Here is a 23,231-nt window from a genome sequence, read left to right on the forward strand (position 1 = left end):
GACTTGTAAACAGAGCACGAGAGAAGACGAGTGGGAGGGGCGTGGGGAAGTGGAGAGCGCGCCGGAGTGGTCAGACTACAACAACGTAGACGCCGCCCCCACTCTCATACGCTCTTCTTCTCGTCTTCTCTCGTGCTCCGTTTACAATTGGTGGGTTCCCCTTCCATACGTCCGAGCAAGGTCACTGCTCCGACCCTGCTCAGGAGCAGGGTCGATTGCTCCTGCTCCCAAATCGTCCACCTGTGCATGCCTGGTCTATAGTGTCAAAATATTGTTCCTACATAGGTGGCAAGATATCTCGGTAAAAGCGTGTATGTATAGGGAAGTATCGGAGCGCGAGATATCTCGTCCGGGGCAATCAAAAGGTTTTAATGAAGTTGAAAACAAGATTATAATTTACGTGATTTTGTTATTATTTTGCAACGTGGTTCTCTGAACGTCGAAATGTTTATCATTGCAAAATGTATCTAAGTAGTTGTAAAAAACAAATGAAACATTCATAAAACGTAGTGAAAATTGGTTTCATCTTTTTACACCTCGGCGCACCGGAGGAAAATATTGGGAGTCGTGCTGGATGACCATATCTTATTGCTAAATAAGATATCTATATCTATATCTATATGAAATCTGCAGTTTTGCAATTTTTTCGTGTTTTTGAAGCTCTTTTTAGAAATTTCCTAATAAGTGGCTTGATATCCGAAAATGTGTCATATTTTTGTCAGAATTTTTAACTGTGATCCAACGGGGAAAATGGGTCATCTCTGACGCGACTCCACCTAGCAACAAAAGATTAAAGCCATACTACGACCCCTGTTGTCCACTGCAACTTTTATTTCGAAAACTTTTCTTCTACTATTATACTTTCGGAGTTATTGTAGGTGGCAACAGTTACTGCCTCACCCTGTATGTCTCTAATCTGCGAGACTCTGTATTTTGTACTGATTTGGATATTCAAGCAACAACACAAAGCGACGCCAATGTTTGATTCAGTGAACTGTTCTTTTAAATTTATAATTTTTTGGTATGTCCCCAGATAGCACAAAGCCGTCTTAAAATAGACGTCCAGTTTAGGTCGTAAGCCGTTCAGTGTATACCAGCGGTTTCCAATCGGGGAAGCGCGCCCCCAGGGGAGGCGCCAAAATTTTTAATAAGAAATTAATGTTCATACCATAATACCTACAAATAAATAAACTTCATATCGCACCGTAACAGTACAAATTCAGTGAAGTAAGTGTAACGTCCTAACGTCCGTCACCGGACTCCCTCCTTATATTTGCGTCACAAACAAACGCATAATTAATTAATATTAAAGTCTGACAAGATTTCATCTGACGTCATCACTTTGGAATGTGATCTCGTCAAGCCTCAATGATTTTGGGAATAACAATTTCAAGGCCTGCTCACTCAGGCATAATATCTTATTGTTTCCCCCACTGATCCACTGCCTGCTCTCTCAACCATGAAATTCTTTCTATTATCTCCCCACCGCAAACCCACCTGGCAACAGGCCTATAAAAGCCAGGACCGGAGAGCAGAGCACCCTCTCTTACGCATTTACTTACTTACAGAGTGTCAGACACAAATTCACAAATTCATTAATTAACTAGTACAGCTCTCACTAGTATTTCGGCAGTGACAGTTACGATTATTAAATTCATCACGAACCTTAGAATTTCGACATTAATAAAAGTGTTCAGACGCTCTCTTACTGTTTTACGCTCTTACGTCTTAGTCTCTCTTACGCATTTACTTACTTACAGAGTGTCAGACACAAATTCATTAAATCATTTCGAGCACTTCAAAATCGTCAGTCAGTCGGTCGAGATTGTTTAATCTAGAGTCACGAACATAGCACTGAATATCTATTCAATATTCGCGTAGCTTTTCTAATCTACGTTTACAACGTTCCGAATTCCATAAACCAGTTCTCATTGATGAACAAATCGGGACGCTATAAAGTATTTATAGTTAACACCCGTGATCTGAGAGAACGCCTCCGTTCACCAAATTCTCCTTACGATTCACGTACGGTTTTACAACGATCTATTCATCAAAGTGACGTGTGCGCGTGCGACGGGAACGAAGTGCGAGTGAAGTGAAAATCGCGTACCTACAAGAACCCGCTATCCTTTTCTCCCTCGAATTAGGCGGACTTGGTCCAGCCGTTCGAGCCAACGGTCCAACCCGAATTAGGCGGACTTGGTCCAGCCGTTCGGGCACCCTCCTAAATCCCGAATCAAAACCTCTCTCGAGATCGAATATCAAAATACCAAGAAATTTCACTCGGACCGGGATCTGCGTGGTACACTCCCACGTCACCGCGATTTCGAATTGCTCAACGGAGCACCCACAATTGCCACATTCTGCGTAATTTTCAACATACACGATGTCTCGAACGTCGAATCCAAGCAACCCTGCATCGGTACAGTCGGTTCTCAATGAGGCCACAGCGAGGGAGCTCGTTTTACTGGAACAACTCGAAACAATGGGGCGAAGACACCAAGAACTGCTCGACAAATACAACGCACATCAAGGACGCGAGCGAGTCCCTGTCGTAAAACCCGAACCCGCAGCAAACCTCACCGCGGTCAAAGGGTTGGCCGACAAATTAAAAAAATTGCAAGAAATGATCGAGAATCTGGGCAGCCCAGCAAACTCCCATACATCCGAGCGTAGTCCGACACCCGATCGCTCAAGGCCGCTGGACAGGATCGTGCACAGAATTGAGGCCCATTCATCCCGCGAATACGGACGAATCACGTTGAAGGACGCAGTGGAAACCGTCCCTCACTTCGATGGCGAGAATATCACCGTTTTCCAATTCGCGCGAGCATGTAAGCGGGCTCGTGAAATGCTGCCTGCGAAAGCTGAGCCAAATCTGGCCAAACTGTTACGTAATCGGTTGAAAGGACACGCAGCTCTGGCCTTCGAAGACCAAATACATCAATCAGTAGACGAATTGATCAACAGACTGAGATACGTCTTCTCACCTTCAAAAACTCCGAATCATTACCGAGGCGAATTGGCCAACATAATTAAAGAGCCCAAGGAACATATCCTCGACTACATTTCGAGAGTCAAGGATCTAAACTCCGCTATTATCGACGGCGAAAAAGAACGATACGGTACGCTGAGTAGCAATCACGTCAACGACATCGACGACCTCACTCTGGAGTCCTTCCTGGACGGGCTACCCCCTACCATGAGGACTCGAATACGTCACGAGGGCTGTTACGGTTTAACCGAGACCTTCGACTCCGCCATCCAAGTCACAAAAGAAATGGAAAGAGACAGCCGAAGATTTTCAACAACCTCGCGACCGACGCCAACCACGTGCCAAATGTGCCTCCGACCGGGACACGAAGCCCGTGCCTGTCGCGACCACGGAATATCTCGCGGTCACGGACCGCCCCGTGACTATGGATCGCCCCGTGATTATGGATCGCCCCACGACAATGGACCGCCCCGCGGCCCCATGCACGACCTTCAAGGTCAACCAACTCGCTGGCCAGATCCACCACGCCGCGTCGCCAACAACGACGCAACTAACACCCGACCATTCCAAGGCGCAGGGACGAAAATCTGTGCCTATTGCAAGGCGACGGGCCACTTAATTTCAGAGTGTAGGAAACGGGCCTACAATAATCAAAGGTTTCAGGGAAACGAGGACCGCCCACGAGAAACTACGAGCGCGCATCGTGGAGCACCAGCACAGCAGACGCGCTCCGCCCTCCCGATAGTCACGGAACAAGAGAACCAGGACGAACACGAGCATGTGCAGTCCAATTGAAATCAGCTCTGGTCGTACCCGCAATAATGCTGCACTCCGCTGATCTCAAAGAAGCAACAGAAACCATGGTCGACACCGGATCAGAGATAAACATCATAAAGCGAGAAGCTTTGAGTAAACCCGAACTGATCAACGCTCAAGAAAAAGTGAGCATCACGGGCATCACGAGCCATACCATCACCACTCTCGGCACGTTCGAAATTAATATATTCAATCACAAAGTGACGTTTCACGTCGTCGCCGACGACCTACTGATACCTCAAAAGGGCATCATTGGCTCCGAATTCTTCCGAAATCAATCCGTCGACATCGTCTACTCGGAAAATTGTCTCCGCTTCCATGGCACCACTATTCCATTTCTCAATCACAAACAAATTACGCTTCCGGCAAGATCCAAAATGGTCATTCCCGTACACATTCTAAATCCAAACCTTGACGAAGGCTACGTGCCGCGCCAAGATCTCGGCGAAGGGGTCCATTTGGGACACGCCATAATAAAATCGAAACGAGGGAAATCCTATCTCCCCGCAGTTAATACAACAAATCAAAATATCATGCTGCGAGAACCGAACGTCGAACTCCAGGAGTTCGAGGAATTCAAGGAACCTCTACCGATTCCTTCTTCACAGATCTCTTCTATTCCTATTTCTTCTATTTCTATTTCGTCCACCACAGTACACCCACTCACTGAATCTTTACCAAATCCAGGTGTGCTGTGCGTGAAGTCTCAATCTTCTCCAGAGGCATGCGAACCAAATTCCAATTCTAATTCTACTAATTCTCGCATGTCGGAGCTCTATTCTAAAGAATCCAAGCCGATTCTATCTATCTGCGAAGAAAAATCCTCTGAGGATACGTCGAATCCCGTCTCATTATTCCCTTGTCATCTCACTCACCAAGATACTAAATCTCCGATATCATCCGATACAAACACGTACGCCAATGACCGAACAACCGAGATCATGAGACATTTAAACACGGAGCATTTAAATGCGGAAGAAGAAGCCAGCGTCAGAAACCTTGTGAAAGAATATAACGCCGTATCTCATCTACCCGAAAGTCAACTCGGATGCACCAACGCAATCACCCATCGGATAACAACGACGGACGACCGACCAATAAACGTAAAACAATATCGCTTTCCGCCGATTCACAAAGAAGAAGTGAATAAGCAAGTCAACGAACTCCTCGACAACAATATCATAAGGCCATCGATATCACCATACAATTCCCCCATCTGGATAGTCCCCAAGAAACCGGGGCCGGACGGTCAAAAGAAATGGCGAATGGTAATCGATTACCGACTATTGAACGCCAAAACCATACCCGACGCCTATCCGCTACCCAACATTACGGATATATTAGACCAATTAGGCGGCGCTAAATATTTCTCTGTCTTCGACTTGGCGTCAGGATTCCACCAGATCCCGATGGACGAATCCGACATGCAGAAGACAGCATTTTCCACTCCTCATGGGCACTATGAGTTTAAACGAATGCCATTCGGCCTGAGAAACGCACCCGCCACCTTCCAACGATTGATGGACCATATCCTCTCCGGACTCCAAGGAATAGAGATGTTCATATACTTGGATGACATAGTCATATACGCAAGCTCCATCAGAGAACACGAAATCAAATTCAGGAAATTAGCCGAAAAACTGCTCGAGGCCAATCTCAAACTACAACCGGGAAAATGCGAGTTTCTACGAAAAGAAGTGGCATACTTGGGACACATCATCACCGAGAATGGAGTTCGACCCGATCCGAAGAAAATCGAGGCAGTAGCACAGTTTCCCGTACCAAACAATCCCAGGAAAATCAAAGGATTCCTTGGACTCGTCGGATACTACAGGAAGTTCATACCGAACTTTTCGAAAATCTCGAAACCTCTCACCAACCTCTTAAAGAAGAAGAACAAGTTCTCCTGGGGCCCTAAAGAACAAGAATCGTTCGAATACCTACGACAACAGCTGACCACGCAACCGATCTTGCAATTCCCCGATTTCAGTAAACAATTCCACGTCACAACAGATGCATCCAGCAATGCTATCGGGGGAGTGCTCAGCCAGACCGTCGGAAAAAAGGAATTGCCAATTTCTTACGCCTCAAGAACGTTAAATAACGCGGAGGAAAATTACTCGACGATTGAGAAAGAGCTCTTGGCCATCGTATACTGCGTGGGACACTTCAGGCCCTACCTGTATGGTAAACTCTTCACACTGTTCACCGACCACAAACCACTGGTATGGCTACACAGTGTAAAAGATCCAACGTCTCGTTTAGTCAGATGGAGACTAAAACTAGCAGAATACGACTATGAAATCCGCTATCAACCAGGGAAAACCAACTACATCGCAGATGCGTTGTCACGTATCACCCACGCAAAAATGTTACCCATAAGGACCCGATCAACCAGCAACAGCGATTCCGACGAAGACGTGCCCAATCCAAAGAGGCATAAATATACGCCTCCACGAGAATCGACAACACCATCGAACGAATCAACCAGTACTACGCCAGACACACTGACACCTGAAAGAGTGGGAAATGACGACGACTATATACCAACCCAATCTCCATCTACCGAGGCATCGACGTCTGCAAACGATTCACTGCCAGTAGAAATATCGGATGAACATATACGCAGTACTTATACCGACACGGATTCGGTAACCACTATTTCATCAGAAGAAGACGAACCGCCGATCACCGCAACACCCGATAACGAATCCGGCTTCCGAATTATCGAGTCCAACGATCCTTTAACCCTGATCCACGACAACCATGTATTCTTCGTCACAACGAGAGGAGAACCCTGCGACGCAGGAGCAAAAAACCTTGACCAGGGTAATATCTTGCCACAAATGACGCAATTGACCCTCGGAAGAGCCAGAGTATTCGACAACAGAAATAGATTGCTGATAGCCCTAGCGCTACAAGAGAGAGTTCTCATGCAGCCCGATCCATCCATCCTGGAAGAGTGCATCGCCTCCCTACAAGACGTCGTACGCGAAATGAATCTCCAAACAATCTGCATCGCAAAACAACTCACGCTCGGAACAGAACCCTGGAACCTGATATTGGCACTGTTGAACACGTACCTCTCAGAATTCAACATCACATTAACAATAACCTCGCAAACAGTCAGAATCCCCGAAGAAACCGAACGAGAACGCATCATCAGAGAAAACCATTGCTCTGCCATCGCCGGACACAAAGGGGTCAATAAAACATACAGTCGAGTACGTCATCAATACTACTGGAAAACCATGAAGAAGGAGATACAAACATTCATACAAAACTGCCTCGAATGCCAGCGGAAGAAACTAGTACGCGTAAAAACTCGTCAACCACTGGTAATAACTGACACACCAGGGTCAGCGTTCGATAAAGTGGGCATGGACATCGTAGGACCGTTACCACCTACCAGAAGAGGAAATTCGTACATCCTCACAATCCAAGACCTACTCACAAAATTCTCCTTGGCAATTCCATTACCAAACGTAAGGTCCGTTCAAGTCGCAGATGCGTTTATTAAAGAATTTATTTGTCGCTACGGAACTCCCCGAGCGATTCTCACCGACCAAGGCACCAACTTCGTAAGCACCTTCATAAAAACAATCACTAAAAGATTCAAAATCCGACACTTCAAATCCACGTCGTTCCACCCGCAAACCAATGGTTCCATAGAAAGATCGCACCACGTACTCGCAGAATATTTAAAAATGTACGCAACAGCCAACAAAGAATGGGACGAATGGACGAACCTCGCCTCCTTCTCTTACAATACAAGCGTACATGAAGGAACGCGATATACACCGCACCAACTAGTCTTCGGCAAAATTGCTAGGACTCCAACTACAGAAAGCAGAACCGACGACACAGGAGTAGTCACTTACAACAATTACCTTGAAAACCTCAACCGAATCATCTCCGAAACACAGAAGATAGCACGCTCCAATCTCCACAAGGCAAAAGAAAAATCGAAGAAACATTACGACAAACAAGTTCACCCACACGAATTTCAAGCTGGAGAGTCAATTTTCGTCCTCAACGAACCAAAAAGAGGAAAATTCGCAGATAACTATACAGGGCCACACACAATATTAGAAGTTCTACCGCAACAGAACCTGAAAATTACCTGGAGAAGGGGTACCAAAATTATCCATTCCAACAAAGCGAAAAATCGTACATTCAGGACACCAGTATGGTTTAGAAGGAAGAAGAGAGGGGATACCCCCCCCCCCCCAACACCGAACTGATTTTGAAGGAAGAAGAGAGGGGATACCTACCCCCCCCCCCAACACCGAGGTACATATTCCACAGCATCCGGCGAGGCAGTTCATTAATACAGCAACCATGTGCCTGAAAGCTCGAAGACGCGTCACTTCTGCAGAGAAGAAGAGCAACTACTTATTCCAATTTGATGGATTCAATTGCTACGATGGCATAATGTACACCGACGAAGGCGGCAATGAATTATGCAAGAAATGTGCAAAACAACAACCTTCAAACCAAATCGAGGAACGGGACATGCCTCACCAAGCGCACATACACTTAAACAATAAGTGCTCAAAATGCGCCAATAACATATTAGCGGTAACTCCATACATGGAGTGCATCATTTGCAGTATAAAATTGGCAATAGTTCGGACAAAATACATATTCCCAGATTCACCAGACCACGTAGCGAACCGGAACCAAGGGACACATACCCCCCACTCCTAATACCATTCATCGTACCTCAACAAGGCATACCCCCATTGACACAGAATTTACGTGAATGAGAACAGCTAGCCAAATCGATCAGTCATTCATCAACCACCGATCAACATGGATCACAACAACAACAGAGTATACAAGAAGACGCACCGAGCGGGCAGAAGAGTACAAATCCGGAAGATGCTACGAGCCTTCCACGCGAAGGATGAGACGGGGGACCCGAAGAATTTTAAATTTCCGGAGACCATTAAGCCGGAAACAAAAAAGGAGATCACCGTATACATACCATTCCGGATACGGATTCCACCGGAACAACGGGGCCCTACCCGCCAATATCGACTAGAGGACCTGCGAATAGTGGACGTACGACCGGACAACCCTGACAATTGGCTGCCAAAACCGCGAGGGAAACCCACCATAAGATCGGTGATCGATATTCCAGCAGGCCACTACTGGAATCCAAGGACAAATACAGTGTGCCCAGGGTCGCCTCCACCACGGCCAGAAATAGAAGTAGTGACCATCGACTAGGCCGTCCCAACTCCAATTTTCTTAAATAATTATTTTTTTTTTGTCTTCATCTCATCCTCCATAGCTGCAGGTTGCGCTATGTGAGCCCATATTCTCTTTTCTTTTTTTTCTCATCCTCCATAGCTGCAGGTTGCGCTATGTGAGCCCATATTGTCTTTTCTTTTTTTTTTCTCATCCTCCATAGCTGCAGGTTGCGCTATGTGAGCCCACATTCTCTTTTTCTTTTTTTTTTCTTTCTTCTCTCATCCTCCATAGCTGCAGGGTGCGCTATGTGAGCCCACATTTTCATTTCCTTTCTTTCTCCACAACTGCAGTTAGCAGTATGTGAGTGCCATTTTTCCTACTTCTTGCAATCTCGTAGTATTTCTCTATTCCCTTCGCGGGAGTCTATCACGATCAGTAAACAAAAAAAATCAAATCCGTTTGCTTTGCAAACGAATTCTCTTTTTTTTCTCCGAGGGGTGACGTGTGACGTCCTAACGTCCGTCACCGGACTCCCTCCTTATATTTGCGTCACAAACAAATGCATAATTAATTAATATTAAAGTCTGACAAGATTTCATCTGACGTCATCACTTTGGAATGTGATCTCGTCAAGCCTCAATGATTTTGGGAATAACAATTTCAAGGCCTCCTCACTCAGGCATAAGATCTTATTGTTTCCCCCACTGATCCACTGCCTGCTCTCTCAACCATGAAATTCTTTCTATTATCTCCCCACCGCAAACCCACCTGGCAACAGGCCTATAAAAGCCAGGACCGGAGAGCAGAGCACCCTCTCTTACGCATTTACTTACTTACAGAGTGTCAGACACAAATTCACAAATTCATTAATTAACTAGTACAGCTCTCACTAGTATTACGGCAGTGACAGTTACGATTATTAAATTCATCACGAACCTTAGAATTTCGACATTAATAAAAGTGTTCAGACGCTCTCTTACTGTTTTACGCTCTTACGTCTTAGTCTCTCTTACGCATTTACTTACTTACAGAGTGTCAGACACAAATTCATTAAATCATTTCGAGCACTTCAAAATCGTCAGTCAGTCGGTCGAGATTGTTTAATCTAGAGTCACGAACATAGCACTGAATATCTATTCAATATTCGCGTAGCTTTTCTAATCTACGTTTACAACGTTCCGAATTCCATAAACCAGTTCTCATTGATGAACAAATCGGGACGCTATAAAGTATTTATAGTTAACACCCGTGATCTGAGAGAACGCCTCCGTTCACCAAATTCTCCTTACGATTCACGTACGGTTTTACAACGATCTATTCATCAAAGTGACGTGTGCGCGTGCGACGGGAACGAAGTGCGAGTGAAGTGAAAATCGCGTACCTACAAGAACCCGCTATCCTTTTCTCCCTCGAATTAGGCGGACTTGGTCCAGCCGTTCGGGCACCCTCCTAAATCCCGAATCAAAACCTCTCTCGAGATCGAATATCAAAATACCAAGAAATTTCACTCGGACCGGGATCTGCGTGGTACACTCCCACGTCACCGCGAGTCGCGAGCGAGAAATCGAAAGCGCGAATTTGAATCGTTCCTAAATCCTTCCAACGCCCGACATTGGACGTTACATAACTAATGTTCATTTTTATTTTTCTTACATTTTTATACATTCATTTAAGCACTATTAAAAAATTATCCGGAGCTGAAGATTTTAAAAATGACGCCTTTGCATAAGCTCTGTTTCTGTTCGGCTCATCGTATGCAAAACAGTTGCGACAAATTCCGCTTGCTGATAATACAGTCGGAAGAAGAATCAATGATATATCTGACGATATTTGCGATCAATTAGTTTCTCGGCTGCGTACTTCGACATTCTCTATTCAAGTAGATGAGACAACTGATATAGCTAAAGATGCCCATTTAATTGCATACGTTCGATATGTTGCGGAAAATAATATATTAGAAGATATATTATTTTGGAAACCTATTCCTGGAAAGACCACGTCCATTGAGATGTTTAATATAATAGACGGTTTTTTTTACGAAAACGACATAACGTGGAATAATTGCACCAATGCATTTGGACTGTGCACCGACGGAGCTCACTCAATGTTCGGACACAAAGCAGGTCTTCAAGCATTGGTCAAAAAGAAAGCACCACGTCCTATCTGGACGCACTGTATGCTTCACAAGCTATGGTGTCAAAACATGTGAGCTAGGAACTAAACAACATTTATACGTATGTAAGTTGTAAAAATTATAAACTACATTAAGAACAGTCCTTTGAGAGCTAGGCTGTTTGCAAAGCTGTGTGTTGATATGGGAGCTAATTGTACCTCACTTCTGTATTATTGCGAAGTTCGCTGGCTATCTCGTGCAAAAGTGATTCACAGGGTGTTTCAACTCAAAAAAGAAATAGCAACCTTTCTCAAAGAAAACCACCGTGAAGAGGCACATTTGTGGACGAACGATAATTTTATTGTTGAACTTGCCTATTTGGTTGAAATTTTTGGAAAATTGAGCGGTTTAAATTAGAGAACACGAGTCTGAACGTGTATCGAAAATTCACGTGTACACGTGTATCGAAAATTCACGTGTATACGTGTATACGTCTCTCTCATACGAGCGGGAGAGAGAGAGGGGGAGAGAGAGAGGGAGAAAGAGAGGGAGAGAGAGGGAGAGAGAGGGAGAGAAAGAGAGGGAGAGAGAGTGAGGGGGTGGGAGGGGGAGGGAGGGGGAGAGAGGGAGGGGGGAGCAACGCGAAAAGCGAAATGGAATTGAACGAAATAGATAATCACAAACACGTTCAATACGTATATGCTTTTAAAAACACCGTGCCACAGCGACGCGTGGCGGGGGAAAGCTAGTATTACGATATCGATTAAAAGATAGGGATAGCAAAAAACTGAATGAAATCAATCTTATGACACATTTTGTCAGCTTCAATTTTGTATAGAATGGTTTCACCGATAGGAACCATAGTTTCCGAGATATAAACGGAAAACCGAAAAAGGGGACCTTCTACGTGCCCCCTGCACCCCGCTCACCTCCTAGGAGTAGGGACTTTTAGTATGTTTACCTCCTAACTAGTCCAAACAAAGACCCAAAGTTAAAAATTGTGTTTCTTCCATTTCCCTCTACACCCTCCTTATGAGCATTCATTGACCGGACTAAATGAAGAATTAGGATGAAAGTGAGCAAATTCACTCTGGATTAAAAAATCACGATCGTGGAGTGAACGAAGTTGAAATCACGACCGTGATCGTGATTCTGCACTCGTTGCATCACAATCAACGGTACACTACTGTATATTGTACGTTAATCTGGTAAATACAGTGTTATAGACAATAATTAACTTACCGACGCCTTCTATCTGTTCTGGATGGTTTCGAAACTCCATGAGCATGTTAATGAAATCCGGTCTATGGATCCCGTGCTCCTCCCTGTACTTGATCGCGTTCATGACAATTTTCGTAAAGAAACGGGTCAGCGTCTTCTCAGGCACCACGAATCCAAGTAAATCGTAAAATTTTGGCCATAACAGACTCGTTTTTAATCGTAGAACGCTTTCAACGGTTGTATTGAACATAGACCTGCCCATTCGACGAAACTCGGATTCTTTTTCGCTCATAGAGTTCATATTAATTCCGAAGGCGCAAGTACCAACCACGTCTGTAGTATATTGCGCAGACAATTCGCTAACTTTGACTGGTTCACCTTTTCCAACAACGTTATCTAAATATCCTTCTAAGTTCTTTGAACATTCCACCATAAGTGCGAACATCTCTCTCAGCTTTCCTGATGTAAAAATCGGAGTTATTTTCGGTCTTAGCGGACGCCATTTTCGTGCGTCCAATCGAAATAAGTGTTGCGACATGGGCTCAGTCTGTAAACATTTAAAGAAATAGTTTTCATACCTGATTTGTTTAAGGTTCTTGTGATTTCCACGTAATGAAGTACTGGTTTTTATATACAAAATTCAAATACAGAGTCTTATTGTTTATAATATAGGGAAATAATAAAATATCGGCACGATAACAGGGTTTTACAGGTCTGTCTGTTTAAGGAAAGGGGAAAGAGTATTAAGGTGGGACAGATGGGAGGTGCAAGTACACACAGTAAAGTCCCAATCTAAGCGCGTCGGAGGTGACCGTTCGAAGTCAGTTTGCCTACCCCTTCCGGTGGGGGGCACCCCGCAAGGGGCCAAGAAGCTCGAGCTTCATCGGTCGTCGAGCAGTGTAAACCTGCCGCGCAGTGATGTCAGATGAGGGGAGTCACGGTGAAATGATGTACCTCTTCTCTGATGATGGGGAATGAGTGGGGCGAATGGGAGACACGTTGCACGTGCGCGATGGGGACCGTGGAGTGTGCGCCTGCGCACGGTGCTGGAATTGAATAGTGGAAGGGGTAAGGAGGAGAGTACATGAGCTCCGTTTGAAGCTCATTCTGTCATCACTGCTGTCGCGTAATGCAATACCGGGCGGGTATATCGGTGTGAACCACTACTAATCCAATTACAAATCTTTTGAAGTGAAACTTCATTGCTGAGGGGGCTACAATTCTCTAGCGTTACGGAAGTAACGAAATTTCGCGAATAACCTCGAATAGTTTGACAAGTAACATTTTCATAATTAATTTACTAACTTTAAAGGCTTCATTGGCGAACTTTCACGATTGTGGAATGTAAAATGAAGCCTTGTCTACAGATTATAGGATATGTCTTACGCATTATAGGATTTTCCGAAACAATCAGCCCACGCAACACTTGTTAATAACTAATTAACCAGAGTTAATTTGTGAACATTTGCATTTGGATAACATAGAATCAACCTACAGCTACTTTCACATGCAGTTTCTCATCGAATTTTGTTCCGACTGAAAGATTTATAGACAATTATCCAAACCCTTGTTCTAAACTAACCTGAAAAATTTCGACGGTTGTCAGGCAAGTAAAAAAAACTTAGTGTGGATTTATAGTGGAGCTGCGAGCATCGATGATAGCGGCGCGGCGCGGTGAAAAGAAACCAGCATTCGTGACAACATTTCGACACATACTAATGAATAAGTAAATATGTATTTTCTTTGTTTTTCTTTTTTTTCACCGCACAGCTCACCTCGCTGCTCCACTATAAATCCACCCTTACGCGTGGAAAACCACGCGCGGTAGAAGTGAAACTTCTTGCAGTCTAGTAATGTTTAGAAGTAAATTAAGATTGGAAATGGTAAATAATTCTAATGAAATGACAACAAGATCATCAGGAACAGCTCTCAATGCAGTATGTATTTGCAAGACATTTAGACAAAATTGAATCAAGAATATTTATATCATATTTTAGCTATCACAAGCCAATTGTTTCAATGATAGAGTCATAGGAAAACATAGAAAAAATAATAAACGATCAAAATTTGCGACGCAAAGAAGCAGAGCGTATGGGAAATGCTATGAACTATGTCTCTTTCTTTCCCATACGCTCTCCTTCTTTGCGTAGCAAATGGTCGTTCATAACTTTTTCTATGATTTTCTATGATTCTATCATTGAAACAATTGGCTTGTGATAGCTAAACTATGTTATAAATATTCTTGATTCAATTTTGTCTAAATGTCTTGCAAATACTGCATTGAGAGTTGTTCCTAATGATCTTGTTGTCGCTTCATTAGGATTATTTACCATTTCCAATCTTAATTTACTTCTAAACATTACTAGACTGCAAGAAGTTTTTTTATTTTTCATTATTTTTTATGGGGCTTCTCCACTAGAGATTGCAATCCCGCGGGATTGATGTGGGATTTATTTCAATCCCGCGGAGTCCCGCGGGATTCGATCTAATATGTATTTAATAAAGAAACAAATTTTACTTAATGAGATAATTATCTGTAATTATAGTAGTGAAAATTTATTTAAGAAATACAAAAAAATCTAAATCGTCATAAATTAAAATAAATCTCTCTTTGGAAAACAAACTATACATAATTGAAATACAGGGTGGCTGAAAAGTTCCCGGAATTTTTTAAAGCATTCCAGCAGCATAAAAATACCGGACAAACGAATGAATCCATACACTTGATCGAATAATAAGTTTTATTAATTCATTAACAATGAAATGAACCAAAAACATTTACAACAAATGTTTGAAATTGCCTCCTTTTGATTCGATACATTTGCGGACCCGTTTTCTAAAATTCCCGACGATGGTCGCGCACTCTTCCACCGTAATCTCGTTCCAGGCACCCGTCAACGCCGCTTTCAGCTGTTCCACCATAGCGTATCGTCTTCCTGAAATTTTTTGCTACATGATGGACCATACTGAGTAATCCATCGCGTTAAGATCCAGTGAGTTCGGCAGCCAAACATTCTTTCCCCAAAAGCCGGGAAATAGGTCTTTGCAGACGACGATGGTGGATTTGGCGGAATGCGCCGGCGCCCAGTTCTGCTGAACCGTGAATCCGCCCTGACCGAAGTGTCGCGTTGCCCACAGCTTTAATTCTCTCTGGAGGACACGTTCCTGGTACTCGGCGGCGTTGATTTTTACGTTTCTCGGGATGAACACCAGTGGCGTTTTCCCGGTGGTGTAGATACCGGCCCAAGCCTTGACCGAGGCTGGAAAATGGCTGCGGCCGATGGTTTTCGCGGCCGAAGCCTTCTGCTGGCCCTTCTTGAGCAGCTGGTGGTGATTTTGGCGGTTGTGTAGGGGTTCGACCGTAAAAATTTTCTCATCCGTGAAAAGAACCTTCTTCAGGCGATGACCAGCGACCATCGTCGGGAATTTTAGAAAACGGGTCCGCAAATGTATCGAATCAAAAGGAGGCAATTTCGAACATTTGTTGTAAATGTTTTTGGTTCATTTCATTGTTAATGAAATAATAAAACTTATTATTCGGTCAAGTGTGTGGATTCATTCGTTTGTCCGGTATTTTTATGCTGCTGAAATACTTTAAAAAATTCCGGGAACTTTTCAGCCACCCTGGATATACACATATACCTACGTATATGTATATGTGTAATATTAAAATAATTAATATATTAAAAAAAAATTTAAATATTAAAATTATAAAAAAAAGAAAAAAACTTTTAATTTGTAATACTTTGAAAATATGCACGTAAAAAGCAAAGACTATTTATTGTTGAATCTTCTAGTTTGCTCCTCAAGTCATTGCAAAGATATCCTGCAGCGGAAATAGCTCATTCAGCCTCTACACTTGTCGGTCGAATAGTTAATAAATATTCGTAAACCATATATAAATATTTCCCCTTTTTGCCGTCGCTTTCAAAGGATGTCATCTCCTTCTTTAAAGTTCTGAGGATATCTTCGACTTCTTAAAAATCGCAAAATTCTGATTACATATACGCATAATCCTACAAAATTTGCGGGATCCCGCATCACCTATTTAAGAAATACGGGACCAAGAAATGACGCGGGATCCCGCGGGATTTGCAATCCCTAGCTTCCACCAACTTATTTGTGGCACTTTTCTTCAATCTTCAATTTTATGATTGAATAAAATTTCATTTCCACTTCACTGGTTTTATACATACCCGCCCGTGAGCCGTATATGGACGTTCTTGAAAGGAAGAAAAGTCCCTGATCATGACGTTCTTTATAATATCTGGATCATTTATAACGAGAATAGGTGATGTTCCTTCGAACAATCCAACCACAGGTTCATGTTTGTATGTCTTATAGATGTCCACTATTGCGTCTGCTGCACTTATTCTGGCAAAGGATAGATCGAAGAGATTGCCGAAAATTGGATGAGGTTTTGGTCCAAATACGCCACGTTTGCTCCAAAAATCATAATGCGAGATCCGGTAATAATACAAGGCGATAAGTAAAACAACCACGCCGCAGAAAAATTCCAAGTAATTCTCCATTATCTCCGCTATTGAGCAGCTAGCAGACAAATATTAGTTTCTCCAAACTCCTGAAAAATGATTTTATTAGGTTGGCCAATAGCTGATGTCGAATTGGACTGTAAAAAATCGTTCCTGCAGTTTCTAACATCAAAGACTGTTCGTAACTAATTACACCAGATTCTAAAATTTTTAGAAAAATAGATTTTACTAACAATAAAATTGTAGTTGTTTTTATTGACAAAATTGAAAGATTTATCACTAGACTGCGGATGCAGTCTTTATGCAAAATAAAAATATAAGACGTTACATAAGTAAGTAAACACTAACGTCTTAGTACGACAGTAATGGTATTTTAGAGTTATTTAAATTGAAATATCTCCTGAAATACTAACTTTTCGACATACATATATAGGTTAGTACTTTTTTATAACGAATGTCTAGCTGCATCGATTGATGTATTAAAAAGTACCTTATTCCATTTAAAAAATGAAATTGACCTTCGTATGTCCTTTACGCGTCCACCTACAAAAAAGCTACTAACATCAGATTAATGCCCCCTCGAAACCAAGCAAGTTCCATGTGATGCATTTTTTCCTAACACCAATATCAGCCGAGTTATTCAGGTGGTCTGTTTCTGGCGCCTCACCCTGTATATTGTACAGGGTGTCCCAAAATTCCTTCAACAGCCGGAAATGGGAGGTTTCGTGAGATCATTTGAAGCAACATTTTCCTTTGTAAAAATGTTATCCGCGGCTTTGTTTAGGAGTTATTAGCGAAAAACACGGACCAATTAGAGCGCGACTTAGACGCGAGTTGGCACAGTCGGCCCGGCGCACAGTGGGTAAAATCGACGTTCTAGCTGTTCACGGGCTAAAAAATCAAAGTTCTCATATCGATTTTTAACGAATGTACAACGTTTCTTAAATGTCCATTACATTCGAAACCGATAATATTAATTAAAGTTATTAAAAACTCTCGTTACAATAAGCGTTCAAAGATCAAACTTTTTCAGATACGATTTATCACCGAAAAAATTCCTTGTCTTCATAATGATGTCCTGGAAAACCTACTGAAGATTAAGTGACCAATTTTTTCTTATATGAAGAATGTATATCTATGTTGAGAACGCACCAGGAACTAAACATCATTGTTCATAATTTATTATAAAAAAAAATATTTAATCAACTAAGGAAAATTGTCGAAGTTTTTCACCTTTGACAAGGGATAAGTTAAAATGTCCGGAGATGTCCATGTTCTGACAAAGTGGAACATTTTCGGCAAGATCTCCTCTAAAAGATCGTGCAAAATTTAGTTCCAGTTTAATCCATTATCCGAAGTTATGATAGTTTAAAGCGTCGCGTGGCACGCGCACAGTGGTGAGTTCGATCGAAATCGTGGCCAAATTATTCATTATTCACACGAGTTTTCAGACATTTCCGGTGGTGTGACAAAAAAATGTTTCCTACAAAAAGTAATCAGTACACAGTCTTTTACAAATATCAATACAAAAAATTTCCAAAAAAAATTTTTTTTCAATAAAAAATTGCGGTCACCTTTATTATTTATTTATAACTATATATTTTTTATTCAATAATGTTATAGCTGACGGCAAGACGAATCCAACGACCTATTTAATGTGGTCTTTATATATTGAAATAATGGTGAAATAGGCGTGAACAGCTAGAACGTCGATTTTACCCACTGTGCGGCGCGCCAATTGTCTATTGGCCGACTGTGCCAACTCGCGTCTAACAATAAGTCGCGCTCTAATTGGTCTGTGTTTTTCGTTAATAACACCTAAACAAGCCGCGGCGGCTATTTTTGCTAAGGAAAATGTCGCTTCAAATGACGTCAGGAACCTCCCATTTCCGGCTGTTGAAGGAATTTTGGGACACCCTGTATATTTTTTTTATTATACAGAGTGTCCCACGCAACTGGAACAGACTGTACCTCCTAAACGGTCGGGAATAGAGGAAAATGTTATAAGAAAAAGTTGAATGGCATCAGACGGTGCATACTACGCAACTAATTTTATGCACTTTTGTGCATCGATGCATCAGAAAAACGCAACTGCAGTTTTTTAAAAATAGAAACCTATATTTTTGACTGTACCAATCGATGCAGTTTATTGTGGTCTACATATATAAAACATACTTATAACATACTTATGCCCTAAACTTATTCGTTAGGATGTTATCGAAGCTAAAAGTTCACTGAATTATTTCGATCTCGCCAAGTGTTCCGGAGTACCTACGTTATGTTCCATTATACATCAGAGAACTTTTAGCTTCCATAACTTCCTAACGAATAAGTTTAGGCCATGAGTATGTTAGTACTTTTATGTAAATTCCTCAACTGTACAGAATGGTCCACGTAATTGTATCAGGTTCTAACTAGGGCTGTAACTTTCCTTCGAAGGTCGAAGATTTCGAAGCTTCGATTTCAGAAACTTCGAAGTTCCGAAGTTTCGAAGGAAAGTTACAGTCCTACTGAATACGTGAGTTTTGTCAAGCGCCAAGCCTGTCTTGCCTTTCTTTTCATTTAGTCCGCGATATCCGATTTCACCGAATTTAATAATAAAACTCATTAAAATTTTGTTTGCAAAGTATTATTTTTTAAGTACATTCGTGATATGATCCCGAAATTTATTAATAGAATGCACTCTTTTAAATTTAATTGAATTACGAAAAATCAAAACGGAACGTTCAGTGTCAGTCACCGGTGAGTGAAAGTTAATATTTTTATTTATCAAAAATCGTGACATGGTATGGTACTCATAAGTTACAACTTCATACGTTTAGAAGACTGTAATTTCGAGCACTTGGAAGACTTCGAAGCTTCGGGACTTTGAAGCTTCGGAACTTCGAAACTTCGAAACTTCGAAGTTCCCTTCGAAACTTCGAAATCTTCGAAGCTTCGGAAAAGTTACAGCCCTAGTTCTAACTGCGTCACTAGTGCAGTTACAATCAAATGTCAAGGGAGAAAGATGAATGATTCAAAGGATACTACATTTGTTTGGTAATTATGTTATACTGCGGATTTTATGCATTTATAACAAAAATGAGTAGGTGTAATTCGACACCGTGAAAACATTAAAAGAATTTAAAAACATTGTTACATTATTTTCGACCTATTAAACATATTAAGAAAGAAAATCAATTTCAATTGCACTCCAATTGGTTACAAATCAGGTAGAAAATTTTTATTTTGTATGAAGATCCACTGTCTAGTAATTATGTAAGAGTAAGAATCACCGATTTTGATGACTTTGAAATATGTTGTTAAAGTCAATGATAAAAACAACTCATTTCTTTCTGCACGTAATTTTCATGAGGACTATATAAGTGCACTGTAATTCTCGTAATTAAATGGTATAAACTATAATGTCTTGTAGTACGTAAAAATACTTACTTGATTATTACCAATCACACTTCATAACAGAAAACAGGTGATTCTTTACGTTTCACGAAAAATACTTGAGATAATTAGCCAGAAATCTTATAATTGTAGCCAAACCTTCTTCGCTTACAGTTGCGCGATAACTATGCGCCGCCAGTGCAGCTCGTTTTAAATAGTCCTGACTAAAATGCAGAGTTTATTCATTTATGTAAAGAATAAGTAACCGAAACAGAGAATTGTAGAATGAAAATGGAGTTGATGGTGATAATGTTCGAGTTCTTTAAAAGGGGCCGTCTCTGAGGACTGTTGAAGCGACAATTTCGACCTTGGCTTCAACAATGAGTTATTCTGAAACACACGCCTCCACTGTACTGTTACGTTCGGCTCTGGAAGACCACACTCTACTAACTCATCAGTTGCATCAGGCATCAATGGCTCAATGCCCCCTTCATCCCAACTTCGACCGACGAAGAATCCCATGATTCATCCGATTCGGTCCATAGCTAATTATGAAATCACCACACGACCACGACTCAGGCTTCCTTCGGGTTCCGTTGTCATGTGACTTGATACTGTTAAGAAATTACACATGTCTGAACCAGGGACTCAACTTTTGTTCGTAACTATCTCAGCCCCTGTACCCGGATCTTCTGAACCTCTCCCCATCTACAGGGTGAGTCTGAAGAAAAAAACACCTAAATATCTCCGTTACTTTTCGTTGTACAAAAAAACTTCTTAGGACAAAATTACACTGTTTGAAGGGTCACATGTAACGGTGTAATTAGGGAAAAAATTTTCAAGGTCATTTTGTTACAAGATTTCAAGGTCATCGAAATTTTTTTAAATGGAATGAGGTATTTTTTAATACATCAATCGAGGCAGCTGGACATTCGTTACAGAAAAGTACTGACCTATGTATGTAGCAAAGTTAGTAGTTCACGAGACATTTCGATTTAAATAACTCTAAAACACCATTACTGTCGTACTAAGACGTTAGCGTTTACTTGCTAGTGTAAATTGAAGAGTTGAAATTGAAATTGAAAAATTGACGTTGAAAATGAAATTGAAGATTTGAAATAACGAATTGAAATTGAAAAATTGAAATTGAAGAGTTGAAATTGAAAAATTGAAGTTGAAATGGAAGAGTTGAAATTGAAGTTGAAATGGGAGAGTTGAAATTGAAGTTGAAATGGAAAAATTGAAGTTAAAAATGAAGTTGAAGAGTTGATATTGAAATTTTGAAGTTGAAATGGAAAATTGAAATTGAAGAGTTGAAATTAAAGAGTTGAAATTAACGAATTGAAATTGAAAAATTGAAATTGAAGAGTTGAAATTGACGAGTTGAAGTTGGAGGGTTGATATTAAAATTGAAGTTGAATGGTTGATATTGAAATTGAAGAGTTGAAATTGACATCGAATTGCCTCCGTCTCCGAGCATTGTAAAGATGCTGTGTAATCTAATCTCGGCTCGGGTATATCGGTGTAAACTACTAATCCAATTACAAAATTTCTTTATTTTTCATTATTTTTTTATGGAACTTCCACGAACTTATTTGTGACATTCATCTGATTAAAGTGACACCAAACACGATACAATTTCAACAGTATGTAGTGGTTTAATTGACGATGAAAGTTTCGAGCGTAAGGAACGACAGCGTATGGCAAAGAGAGAGTCGCAGTCACCAGCACTGTTCAAAGGCCCGCGCGTCCTTACAATGCAATACCAATAAAAAAACTTTTTTATTATTACTTATTTTTTTATGAAACTTTCACCAATATATTTGTGGCATTTTTCTGCTTAAAATGATACCAAATGCGATATAACTCCATCTGTATTTTGTGGTTTAATTGACGGTATGGACTTAGTTTAGGACAGAAGAGGATAGCGAGTGTGTGGAAAAGAAAGGGAAACTGCGATTTTGACGTTTAGCCATGTTTCACACTTGAGCGGACCGTCCGCGCTCCGTGCGCGGACCCCGGAGCGCAGACGAGTTCTCACAGTCAAGCGGAGCGTCCGCAGTCCGTATGCAGCTTCAATCGATAGTATATAGCCTGAAATATTATTCAAGTATCACCAAATTGTTGCTGTTCATTATATAAATAAAAAAAAGAAAAAAGAAATTCTGACGAACAGGCGATGCTGGGTAGTTTTACCAGTTAGTCATTATTCAATTATCCGAGTGACGATTATAATTGAAAGGAATCTAATCGTTAATCGCAATTAAAGACCCAAGTATAAACGTTCAAATACTTCGTTATATTTAGTTTTATTGTGTTTTGTACAGGGTGTCCCAGACCACCCGTACCACCCATTCATAATCTGGAAAATAAGTTATTTTCAACAATTCAAAGTGTTTCTTCTATAAATCAGATGCGCTCTATCAAATGGTGATATTTTTAACTTCCGGTTTCGACTGGAAATAGGTGATTGAGACCGGAAGTTACATTTTTCAAATGGAACATGGTATTTTTTATTACGGATTCGGATTCTATGCAAAAAAAAAACAAGAAACTTTTGTCTGAAACATTTCTTCAAAAAATGTCATTTTATGTCCTTCAAGTAACCTTCAAAATGTGTCTTGGCGAAATAATGTTTTCACTATCTGTGAATATAGCCCAATTTTTTAATTCAAGCAATCAACTGTAATCAATAAAATATTTTCCACTTTGTTCGATGATCTTTTGCCATCTTTCTGGGTTATGCCAAGAGCAGATAGTGAAAACATTATTTCGCCAAGACTCATTTTGAAGGTTACTTAAAGGACATAAAATGACATTTTTTGAAAAAATGTTTCAGGCAAAAGTTTCTTGTTTTTTTTGCATAGAATCCGAATCCGTAATAAAAAATACCATGTTCCATTTGAAAAATGTAACTTCCGGTCTCAATCGCCTATTTCCGGCCGAAACCGGTAGTTAAAAATATCACCATTTGATAGAGCGCATCCGATTTATAAGAGAAACACTTTGAATTTTT

General features: G+C 41.2%; 1 protein-coding gene across 3 annotated transcripts in view; it reads right to left on the minus strand.

Moving 5' to 3' along the window:
- The window catches only part of LOC143211709 (putative cytochrome P450 6a13), a 36,465-nt gene extending 15,827 nt beyond the window's left edge, over positions 1-20,638 (minus strand). Inside the window, exons 1-3 of one of the 3 annotated variants that reach the window (XM_076429632.1) lie at positions 20,270-20,638; positions 16,541-16,926; positions 12,366-12,891 (exon numbers count right to left, since the gene is read on the minus strand). In XM_076429632.1, coding sequence (XP_076285747.1) covers positions 12,366-12,891; positions 16,541-16,876 — 862 coding nt within the window. In that variant the 5' untranslated portion in view covers positions 16,877-16,926; positions 20,270-20,638. Of the gene's footprint in view, positions 1-12,365; positions 12,892-16,540; positions 16,927-17,327; positions 17,351-20,269 lie in introns of those variants that run through there. The other 2 variants (XM_076429630.1, XM_076429631.1) reach the window with 2 other exon arrangements.
- Between the last annotated feature and the right edge of the window lie 2,593 nt (positions 20,639-23,231).

The sequence above is a fragment of the Lasioglossum baleicum genome, chromosome 8 (genome assembly GCF_051020765.1).
Source record: "Lasioglossum baleicum chromosome 8, iyLasBale1, whole genome shotgun sequence".
NCBI classification, from domain to species: Eukaryota; Metazoa; Arthropoda; class Insecta; order Hymenoptera; family Halictidae; genus Lasioglossum; species Lasioglossum baleicum.